At 54.5% G+C, this 11,798-nt stretch overlaps 2 protein-coding genes across 2 annotated transcripts; one reads left to right on the top strand and one right to left on the bottom strand.

Annotated features, from left to right (window-relative positions):
* Positions 1-794: 794 nt before the first annotated feature.
* On the bottom strand, positions 795-1,337 carry NEUTE1DRAFT_35239 (uncharacterized protein; the record flags this gene model as incomplete). Its single annotated transcript, XM_009848796.1, has 2 exons — positions 795-1,018; positions 1,163-1,337. Coding segments are annotated over 2 exons (399 nt in total), but the record flags the coding sequence as incomplete, so codon positions are not given.
* A 4,491-nt stretch (positions 1,338-5,828) lies between these two features.
* Positions 5,829-11,459, top strand: NEUTE1DRAFT_77591 (uncharacterized protein; the record flags this gene model as incomplete). The annotated part of the gene is made up of 2 exons (XM_009850255.1): positions 5,829-5,922; positions 6,019-11,459. The coding sequence occupies 2 exons, from the start codon at positions 5,829-5,831 to the stop codon at positions 11,457-11,459; spliced, it is 5,535 nt and encodes a 1,844-aa protein (XP_009848557.1).
* Between the last annotated feature and the right edge of the window lie 339 nt (positions 11,460-11,798).

Genomic DNA, 11,798 nt, shown 5'->3' with positions numbered 1-11,798 from the left:
CCCCCCCCAACCCTTCTCCAACCTGCCCAGCTTGTTGCTCTAACAGCCCCAACCCCGTCAAACCTTCCGGCCGGGTCCAAACTTACCCGAACCAACTTCCAAAGCTAGAACAATGGATGCTGTGTTCCCGATGAGGTGTACGTAGCACAAAACGTAGCTTACACACAGCTACCTTACACAACGACACACAGCAAGAAAGCAGACATGGAGTGATACTGTGAGGTTTGGGTCCACGCGATTTTCTGGCTTGCTACTTAGCTAGTATGAGCTGCGCGTCCGTGAAAGTAACAACTCTTGTCAACTGGCGCAGATGAGGCACTAGTCCACGTAGACCTTGGAAGATGAGGATCTGGAGAAGAAGGCTATCGAAAAACGTCAACGACCAGCTCTATGCTTGAAAATCGGCTAACACGACCAAACGGGATGAGCAGACCCGCCGGGATTGTCTCGGGAGGAGTGTGTAGGATTCGCCCTGTGTTTCCCAGGATTCGCGCAATCATCTCGTTGGCCAATTGCTCAGGTAAGGCGAGCGGAGAGCACTGGCTAGCTAGCCTAGCTGGCAGAGTTGCTAGTTGGCAAGGTGTGGTGGAAGGTGAAGCTCCATGAATGTGGGTGCATGTAAGCTTTTGTGGCTGGTAGGACTGTCACCGAGGCACGGCATCGCTCTTTTCCCAATTCTCCCTCTGACTTGTGAAGAAGGAGTCATCGGACATATCCGTGACAACGTGGCACAGCACGCGGGCGTGTGCGCGCTTGAACGACCATCTCTAACCCAAACTGGATTCACGGACTAACTAGTCGTTTTCCACGATGCCCATGAAGCCGCAAACTGGGAAGGGCGTAGACGAGTTGACGAGGTAGCCCGGGAGCACAATGTGCACACTGAGACGTAGATCGTTCTTCGCTGGCATATTCGCGCCTGAGACATATTTGTTGTCGTCCTTCCGTCTTGAGACATGCTTCACGTACTTAATGTAGGTCGTATGTGGGTTTGTGTTTGTATGACCAAGCCCTAAACCTGTTGCCGTTAGTAAATGACTTATCAGGAAACAGACGGGTACCTGTCATTATCCAGCAGGGCAAACATCTCTGATAGATCGAACTGAATCCCGCCGCTGCCTTGATTGCTTCGTCTTTGGAGGGGGCCGAGCACCCACTTTACCTCCGGCAGCATGAAACGACGGGCGTGGCAAGGCAACTCTGCCCACGTTCAGGCACAAACAAGCTAGCATGGTACCTGCCTCCCAGTTTCTCGGCTCTTGCGCGGTTTCAAGCCGACTGAGCGCTTCGCTACCCAAAGGCAGCTTCATCCCTCCCGACGAGCAAAGCAAGCGCACGAGATGTATGCGTATGCGTATGCGGGTTATAACCCTGTTGGTAACCTCGAAGCAGCGGTCTGGGGATAATGAACGGTGGTGAGTGAGCCACGTAGGAGGAACCCCGGACGAGAAAAGGGGGATGAAGTCGTATCAAAAGGCTTGAAAGGCGGCTGGGAGGCCTATATAACACAGCTATCACCAATGAAAGCGTCTTCATTGCGCCGTCGAAGCTGGGACCCGGCAACATTTCCATGCTGCCCACAAAGTGGGACGAGATGAGGAGTCTGACGTGCAGAAGTGCTGGACTAAGGTAGGGACTAAACCCCTATGCGCCACATGCTTATGGGCTCGGGATGGAACGTCGTCACGAAACTGGCGGTAAAGGTGCGTGCCTGACTAAGGTACGTGGTGCGTGGCCCGGGACCAGACTCGGCCGGCGTGGTATCGGCGCGGCGTGGCTGGGGAATTGGAGAGAGCCCCAAGACCTCCGCAACGGAGGAGCTTTGGAAGCCACCATCATGAACTTCCAGGTGTGGATGAGTGCGGGATCTGGGCCGTCACAGAAAGACAGCACAGGGGTTGCACAACCGCACCACCCAAAAAGGTGCGGCGAAGCAAGAATCCTCGCACAGCAGGACCCTCTGATATGTCTCTGGGATGGAAAAAGAGACCCGAACACACAGACGGGAGCTTGTCCGACCCAGACGGATCGATGTTGGGGAGTGGAGCCACAAGCGCCGGCCGTGTTGTTGGACCCTTTTGTTGACTTGTCGTCCATCTGCCGGCCGGATCACCGCCGCGATGGTGCGCAGTATGCGGCCTTGCCTCGCCTCGTGTTGCGTGTTTTAATGTCCGGCATTATGAAAGGAAAGAATTTACCCTGGGATGGCGCTCAACAATGCCACCACTGGCGGCATTGGCCGATCGTCCAAGCTTGGCTTGGAGGGACGGAAAGTGTCATTCCAGACAAAAATAAAGATATAACTATCGGAGGATTTTGATATACCGGCGGCAGAGACAAGCCGTGGCAGGATCAAGCGGGCATAACGAGAACATGTGATTGGACTGTGAGGCCGTCTGAGAGGGTGGTGACCGCGGTGGTGGTGGTGGTGGTGGTGGTGGTGGTGGTGAACTTTTACGTGTGTGGGTGTGGGTGGTGTGAGTTGGCAACCAGACCGGGCATGTTCACGACGCTTGTTCCCAGGTCGGTATGTAGCCCAAAGTATCTCTAGTGAGTCTTTTGGGTGGGGAGTACATGCTTCAGGTACCTGCTTCCGAAAGAGGCCAAAAGCAGGCTCCTGGGGTGGTCTTGGATCGTGGACGACTGGCATTGGACGATTTGACGGCCAGGTTGCCAAGAGCCGGGCCCAAGCAATGGGAAGCCGTGGGAGATGCAAAAGGGCGGGGGGGCGAAAATGCAAGGCCAGCTCAGCAGGCTGTGTACATGCTCAGCGTGTGGCCTATAGCATTATCCAAGGGCACCTCATGCCTTGTCCATGAGAGCAAGCGAGACCCGAAAAGGGGGGTTTGGAGCGAAACAATAGGACGAGGCAAACATGATAACAGAGACGCCGGAGAGGGAAGGTATAAGGCAAGCCTTGTACACTAAGTATTGATATAGCCGGGAGACATGTCTGTACATATGTAAGTGGGAAAAGTGTGATTCAACACAGCCGTCACCATCTGGAATTGGGATGTCGGGGATCTGGATACATATTTCCTCCATCCTTGCTTGACTCCTTGATATGTATGTATGTACGTGACTGAGGGGATCAACGCCGAGCACCAGACTGTAACTGCGCATGTCAATAGTTTGGAGGAGTAGTGTAGTATGAGCTGGCAGTGTGGCCGGTGTTCCGTCACCTCGTAACCATATCATGAATCATGACTTTTTGGTACTAAGCTCGGACAGGACATTTTGCTCCCCACGGAAACTGATGGCTGCATTTCGGAGGGATGAGCCCGAGTCTGGTGAAGGGGCGGTGGAAAAGCATGAAAAAGCTGACGAGTTGGAGGCAAGAAACGACAAGAAGGAAGAGAGGACAAGAAAAGCGGTGGACTCGGATGAAGCCATGCCATCCATGCCTTTGAAGCCATGACAAGCTGATACTGATGAGATTGGGCACTCATCCCGCAGTCGTCAGGCACAGCAGGAAAAGAGCAGATGGATGTCCATAGCAGGATTCTTCCGCATATTATCTCGACCGGTGATGCGTGATCCGTGGATATGCGTCATGGAAAATTATGTTTTTGCGGCGCTTGGACAGGCAAGAGGGGATGACGGACCAAGCTGAAGACGGCGATTGGAAGCTGAACGTCTGTCGCTATCAAAGTCGCGCGCTCAGTGTTTGTCATGGGACTCCATCTCGTCCATTCAGCTCACTCAGCATGACTGGCGGCAACGGTGTCCGTCCATCCAACGGAAGGAAGAGTAATATCTTGTGTCCACGACATCCACATTTGATGGAAAGCATCCGAAGCAAGCAGACCGAAAAAGCCAGAGGGACAAGCGCAAGCGTCAACGCAAGCGCGAACGATACGAGGGCAAATCACGTCAGGCACATGTCGGGCCCGAAAAAAGGGAAAGAAGTGGGTGAGTGGAAGCGGGGCAATGGAGGAGAGAGGAGGAGGGGACTGGGCGGAAGGGGAGCCTCAACCCGTAGCTCTTTCTTTCTTTCTTTCGTTCTTTCTTTCTTTCTTTCTTTTGTCCTGACACATGCAAGTGCAAGTGGGGGAGGGGGGAAAGAACTGAGAAATTTGAAATGAAGATGCAGGACTGAAATGAGGAAGGAGAGGTGCGTGCAGTTGCGGGCGGCATGGACAACTGAAACTGTCTCTGGGCGTCGAATGAAGCCCGTTTGCTGAGCTATACCCTTTCTGATATCGATTTACGAAATCTGATATTGAACCATGATTCCTTGTCTGGAGGGGAACCTGGACAACAAGAGCTTCACGAGATGGGGAAAAAAAAAAAAAAGAAAAAAAAAAAGGAAGAGACAGGGATTGTAGCGTGGCAGAGAAACATGCGCTGAATGTCAAGGAAATCCACCAATCTCCAACCTCACAAGGCATGACTCCAAACTTGCAGGCACGAGGGGAGCTGCTCCAAAGTGTGTCCCGCATTTCCCAGCCGCCAAACCCAACTAGTAAATAAGTGGGCCGCCTGATGGACTGGGCTATCCGTCCCTTACCCCACGTCCGGTACATCGCTCAAAGTCACCGTGATCATCTTGAGTTCACGGCAGCAAGGCAGAGGCGCCAGGCCGGCCAGGGTGCGACGAGACACACCAGCTCCCTCCCGTCCGTCACCTCTCTCATGTTGCGCTCTCATCGGCTCTCACTCAGTCTTTCCAGTTCGGTGGGATGGATTGTGTAAGTACATGAAAACCCGATATCCGTCTCATCCACATGATGGCAACTTGCAGGTTGTTGTGAGCAGAGACAGACCTGAGGGAGACAACTTAACCAAGACAAACATCATCACCACTTGTTTTATTTTACACTATACTTCCACTCTTCCCGCCCAACCCAAAGAGGGAATCCTTCCACCCCCAACCTAGTCGACGACCTGGGTACATAACCGCCGGGAGGATCCACAAGACTTGCTCGCCCTGTTATAACCGCTGTCCGTTGCCCTGTGTCCACCTGCCCTGTCAGTCGCAAAGCGTCGCGCTGTTGCTGTCGCTGTCGACCATCCCGTCTCCGTCCCAGCCGTCCTCGTGCCCGACGGGACTCCAGTCCCGTTCCTTGCCCTTCGCCTGCTTCAGTTAGGTTGGGTCTTTCGGATCGTACTCTCCCCCTGAGGATCCATCCGGCTAAGCCTCAGAGAGCCATATCGACCAGGGCCATCAGGGCATGGTGTGGTGTCAGAACTTTTCCTAGCAACCGATCAGCATTCCTTTCCTCTTGCAGCTTGGTTCTGATTCACCTTGCGTGCCTGGTTTGAGGCGAGACCATCAACAGCTCCCCGTCCCTGTTACCAGGGCAAGGCAAGGCGAGGACCATTAGGTTGTTGAGCCCTCTTGACTCTTCACTTCAGGTCGTCAAGTCCCGACTCAACCCCAGGAATCGGTCAAAGACCATAACCATCAGGGCAACAAAACTCCGGGCTCGCTGTCCGTCACTCAAACATCCATTGCGTATTCTCGACTGGACCTCACAGCTGACGGAATCAACCTTGCCTACCCCCCCTCTCCTCGGGTGCGGACCTCTATCCCTGCTCACTTGTTAGATCGTCTCTCGGTTTGCGACATCAACCACGCACGGCCAGGGCTCGCCTTGTTCCCGTTCTCAAGACAGATATACCTACATATCCTTTTCTTAGTCTTCATGAAAACATGAACTGTTATACCCATCTTTGATGCCCCAAAACAAAAAACGTTCCAAGCCGAAGGTGGTCCAGCTCCCATCCGTTGATATCTCATCCAATATCTTAGCGCCTTGTCGAGCCGAACCGAGCACCCCCGTCGCTGTTATTGGAACGCCAACCTCCGCCGTCGTCGGTAGTACATGGTCGACCACTTGGATCCCTTATTGCATGGCCCCATTATGATATCCATGCAGCGCTCTCTTTCTTCGCCCACCAACGTTCAATCGTCGCTGCGTATGTCGGGGAAACCAGAGGATCATTCCCCAAGGTTGAGCTCTCTAGTCCCGTTGCGCTAACCCACGTCCTTCTCACGAGTAGCTCCATCCCCAGACCGGTCTCCTCCGGCAACGTCGAGGTCGCCAATTCCGCCATCTTCGGAGAGTCATGTGGACGCCTTGCACTCACGAGCACATCGAACCAAGAGCCCGTCTCGCGCGGCCAAAGACGCAAACATGAGCCGCCGTCACGACGACCTGTCTAGGCGCGGACCTGGTCTGCAGATGCCTACCACTCTTCCCATCCGTCCCATGCCCACCATCGACCAGGGCACAGAGCCGTCGCCAGCCCCTACTCCCAAGGACTCATCCGACAGTCTCAACACCAATATTGCAACCGCCTCTTTGTCCTTGTCGGATGAGAAACCGGCCAAACTCAAGTTCCCGCGCCCGTTGTTGTCTGATGTTTCACTTTATACCCAGCCCTTTTGGAGCCCAGAAAGTGAAGGAACAACCTTGGAGGAGCTGGCCCATGTTGTTCGCCTGTCCAAGTACCAGGAGCGCAAGCGCGCAAACACAAGGATTCGCCTGCAAAGGAACCTTATTTCGACGGCACTTTCTGCCCGTCTCATGAGGTCTGGTGAGATGGCCCATCGCAGCCTGGTGGATTGCTTCCGTGGAGACGACAAGAAGACGTTTGCATCCTTGTACAATGCAATCATCGACGTCCGCAAGAGTTGCGACGAAACCCGTCGATATGCCATGCTCGAGCCCGATATGGAATTGGCGCAGGCGCCAGGTCTCACGTCAACCGAGAGCGTTGACACACCCACGGGATCAATTGCGGGCACCACCCCAGCACCAGGGAGTGTTCCATGCTTCCTCAACGAGCTGTCTTCTGAGTCGCGAGAGGCTTTGTTGGGTGTTCTAAACCAAATCAGAACGAATCCCGACTATCTGGCAACAAGAATCAGTTCCTTGAAAAGCACCGAACTGGCGGCGCTGACAAAGTTCCATCAGACCATGGAGCCAATTGAGTCGGTCCTTCCGTATCACAGCCGACCAGCTGGTCGTGGTACTTCGGGTATGTCGGGCTCTTCGAGTGCTGTTGGCTCTACCTTCAGTAGCTCCTCGAGTGCAGTGGGCGCCAATCGGCAGTCGGCCCAGGAAAGAAGCGCCATCGAGCGGCTTTTATCCTTCCAGAGACACGATCCCATGTCGGCCTTGATATACACTTGCTTTGCTAACTCTGCAGGTCCCGACAGCGCTGAGGACCAGCGCAGGACGTCGATCTGGGCGAACGTCTGCGCCCGGTTGATTTCCAACCCGGCCACTGGCAGTGAACAGACTGTCATGTCCATCTGCAATGTTTGGGTTTCCATGCGCGGCTGGTCCGGAAAATCCAACATGGAATGGTATCTTATGAAGATCCTTGAGGAAGGAGCCTTTCTGCTCGACCGAGCCGAAGACCAACATGGAACCCGGTTCAATATATCGGATTGGAGTTCCAAGGATCAGATTGCCGCGGAGGAGTTTTATGCCAAAGCTGTGGATGAGCTGTTCGAGGTCATTGACGATGAAGACAACACCGGTATCCCCGAGGGACTTATCGAGCTAGGGAACGAAATCATCAAATGCCTGGAAAAGAAATACCTCGAAGCGACCCGCAAGTGGCTTGTGGCCAAATTCTTGTTTTCCACCTGGCTGCTCGGAGTCATCATCCACCCAGAGGCCTATGGGATGATGGCGGACTATCACATCACTGAATATGGGCGACAGAAGATTCTCAAATCCGTTGCCATGAATGCACAAAAACTCGTTATTGACATGCTCCATAGCAAAACCCCGGTGTCGATCCCACCCAAGATCCGAGGGCACATTGAGAACATACAGAACCGGTTCAGAAACACAAAGTATCAGCCCAAGACCCGCCTCTTGCCCGCTCGATCCATCACGTCCCTTCGAGAAACAGCAGAAGTTCATCCGTATCTGGTCGTTAGCCCCGCCGATTTCGCTACCATTGCCAACGCCCTCTTCCCAGATCGAAGACCAGCTTCAGTTCACTCTGGAGGCCGCCGTTCTGGGGCGCCGTCTGTGTCCAACTTCTCTGTGGTATCTCAACCCATGTCTGTGAGGACAGCCCCTAGCACGCAGTTCGACGCCTTGTCAATTGTCAGCACCAGTGCCGGCTCGATAACCAGCGATATAACAACATCCCGCGAGCCCCTTCTCGAGGAAGGGCCCGGTTACTCTCCTCCGGCTTCAAGCGCCCCAAGTTCTTCGGTCAACTACGAGGATGACGGGTACCGTCTTCGTCTCGCCTTGCATGAAATGTCTCAGGTCCTCGGACAGGACGTGTTAAACGGCTCCTGTCACCCTTGCGCTGAGCGCTGGGCGGTTTTGTTTATCTCTGGCAACGGCAGCCAACTTTCAACGCACATGACCTTCGATCCCGATGATGAGGTCGATGAAGAGGCCACTACTTCTAACACCGATAGCGAAACTGACGAGACTGACAACGAACGGCCGACACTGTACCACGACTATCACCAACTTCGAGACGCGATCCTGAAGTTGGTTCAGGAATATGAGATTCCTCAGAATTTGGAGAGCAGTGGCACGCGAAAGCAAACCTTTAGCAACCGAGCATCGACACTCAAGAAATACAGGTCCAAAAACCGGATGGCCAATAATATGGGCAGCCGGAATCCATACAATAGCTGTCGTTCACGAACCCCGAGTGTTACCAGCAGTCTGTCGGACACTTCCAGCCGGGGAAATGGCAAGGGGAAAGAGTTACCAGAGGCCGCGGAACCCACGTCACTCCTTATCGCCATGCTAACAGCCGCATCCTCCCAATCACGAGCACAATCTGATTTTGTCAACGCCCACCTATACTGGAGGACACTCCAACAGCTCAACGCCCTTACATCCGAGTCTCTGCGCAAGGATGGGTTCTCAACATTGCTCAACATCTTCTCCCGTGGCCCACGAGACTCGATCCGCAAGTCCGCCGCCGCTATTGAAGAATACGATGCATGGCTTATCTGGCTGAAGCAGAGCCAGGAGCGCGCCGAGGGTCTTATAGATTCAATGATGCGCCGGCTTCGTGCCCTTCGTAACAAGATGTGGTACGTTACCGACGTACGCAACTCCGCACCTTATGACGAATCACGAAATGTTGCAGTCGCCCTCAAAACCATGGGCATGCCTCACCGTTGGAATTCGTTCCAGCGAGTCAAAAGCAGGATGCAACGTGGCCCAGCTTCCAGCTACCTCTTCAAGACCGAATCCCAGGTCTTGGACATCCTCGCGGCGCCCGAAGAGCAAGGTGGACCTAACAAGCTCCGTGACGAGCAGGCAGAGAAAACTGCCAGGTGGCTGCAACAGTATGAGGTTGAAAACTTCTGTTGCGGGGAGGAGAGAATCCATCGCTTCTGCTGTGAGGTTGATAGTTGTATCAACAAACTGCTCGGTGATAGCATTGTCGACGGACCGGTTCTATGGTCCAGTGAACTTTTCACGCGGGATAGGCGAAACCTCGAGAGCAAGCAGGTCAGTCGCCGTGACCGAGACTTCGACACCCAGTCGGTCTCGTGGGATGACTCCATCAGTGTGATTAGCGACCCTGAAAGGAGATTCACCCCGGGAATGCGGGGCCGGTCATCCAACACCAATCTGCGAGCTTTGTCTGGTCATAATTTGAGTCAGTTGTCCTTCGATTCTTCTAGCCGCTTCAGCTATTCACGAGCCAGCACTGCGATTTCCGAGATTGACGGCTCGGACTACTTCGGTGCATCATCCCCGGTGCATCAGATCGATTCTCGAGAGACGTTCTGGTCACCCTTCCACCGCCGGCCTACATCCCCGAGTACCGTTACGTCCAGGGCTCAGTCGCCAACCACGAGCATAACCAACTTCTCTGGCTCCTTCAACCCTCCCAATCATCACACTCTCCCGTCCAACTCTCAGCACTCGATAGGTCGGTCTGGCGCCTCAGTGTCATCTTCCAGCGAAACTGTCTTCCAGCAGCGCCAGTCAGAGGAGAAGGCTCGCTTCCTCGGCGAACTCCGCCAGACGCTTACCAGTCTTATTCTCTCCGATCTTGGTAACCTGGTATTCTCTCGCGGTTCGGAAACGGACGCGTGGTTTGAAGGTCTAGGCCAGGATTGTATTGATCGCCGAGAAGCCATTCAGCGCCGCAACCGTGAGGCCCTGGGCAAGGAGAAGCGCAAGTCCGCCGGCAAAGGTGGCCTCAAGCAGCGGATCCTTGAAAGGAAGAAGAGCTACACCGACCTCCGCGATGGAGTAAGCGAAAAGGGAGCATCCGAGACACAAAATCCTGTTGCCGAAGCAGGTGGCTCGGGCAGTGTTCACGGAAACGAGAATACTGCCCCTAACGAGCCCTTATCCGGACAGCGGTCTAACCGCGACGGAAAGAAGGAAGCAATGCCTGATTTCCCATTCATGAAGTCCTACCAGAGACTCTTGCGGATGTTCTGCGTGCATCCCAACCCATATGTTAAGCTCAATGCCCTTCATGAGCTCCAACACTTGATCAGCGCATCCCTGAATTCGGGATCCCGGCGCTCTCGATTGGCCTGGGCGCGGTCTGATCCCGGCTCTGCATCTTCGACCACCGAGGAGCACGGGGCCCAAACCCGATCGCAGCCTATCGACGACGCGATTGACAGCTTCAAGGAGCGGCGTTCTCACGCGCTCATGCAAGCTCCGGCCTTTTCAGGCAGTCATGGGCATAGTGGTAGAGTGCCGGGCGGCGGACGAGAAGCCGACACGCGCTCCGTTGTGTCGGTGTACCCTGCCAACACGGATGCCATCGCCAATGTCCTACAGAAGCTCTTCCGTGATTCATCTATGCGTCCCAAAACACTCTTCCGCGACTTGCAGTTCATCGCCGCCTTTGTCTCTCCCACCATGCTTGACAAGACAGAACGAGGCAAAGCGTTCTGGGACGCCGGACTTGCCGCACTCAGTCTCAAGCAAGAAGTCTGCCGGACAATGGTTGAAGTCGCAGACGAGGTAGTTAAGAACTTCACGACGACTCGCAACGATGCATACGACCACCGGGCGGGCAGCGGAGCAGGAGAAGAGCCAAGCGGCACGCAAACACCCACAGCCGACAATCCATCGTCCCCGTTCAACTCGCCGCCATCCCCGCTTCCTCTCACCACTCACTCTCTCGCCGACGCTGCACGCATGTGGACCATCACGGCCAAGGAAGGCGATCCCACTGCGCAGCGCGAGCTGGCTATCTTTTACCTGTCCAACCCTGAGCTGGTCGAGCGGACCACTCTGCCGCTGAGCAAGCCCCGGGAGGTATTCAAGCAAGCTGTTATTGACAAGTACGGTGGCGGTGGTGGAAGATCTGGTGCCGGTGGAAGCAGTTCGGATGAGAGCGCCAGATTTGCGGGAATGGGAATGGGCGATGTCAGGAGCGACCCGGCATTGATGTGCTTGGCTATCCACTGGATGGGAGCAGCAGAGAGTGGAGGGGATGAGTTGGCGAAGACTTTTATGGCGCAGCAAATGCGTTGATGTTTTGGCTCCGGGGACGGAGTAAGTCGAGAGGCATGGGCTTCAACGCCTTGGGCCGCATAGCTAACGTGGTTCGTGTGAGTGTGCGCATGCGTGTGCTTGTTGGGCAAAGGCTGGTCACTTCTGGAAAGTTTCGTCCGGCTTGCTGTAGTTGTTGCTCTTCTCTGTCCTCCTGGGTTGATCATTTGAAGTCTCTTTCCCGCTGCTGCTTTTGGAGGTTCCCTTTTGTTTTGCTTATACCATCAACGATATGCCAGGCAGGTCTTACATACCACCATGTACACTCACCAGTCATGTTTTCTCTCTTCTTTTCTTGGTGAACGTCAGCGTTCAACTACT

Source organism: Neurospora tetrasperma (genome assembly GCF_000213175.1).
Source record: "Neurospora tetrasperma FGSC 2508 unplaced genomic scaffold NEUTE1scaffold_1, whole genome shotgun sequence".
Lineage (NCBI taxonomy): Eukaryota > Fungi > Ascomycota > Sordariomycetes > Sordariales > Sordariaceae > Neurospora > Neurospora tetrasperma.
This window is presented reverse-complemented; position numbering and strand designations above follow the sequence as displayed.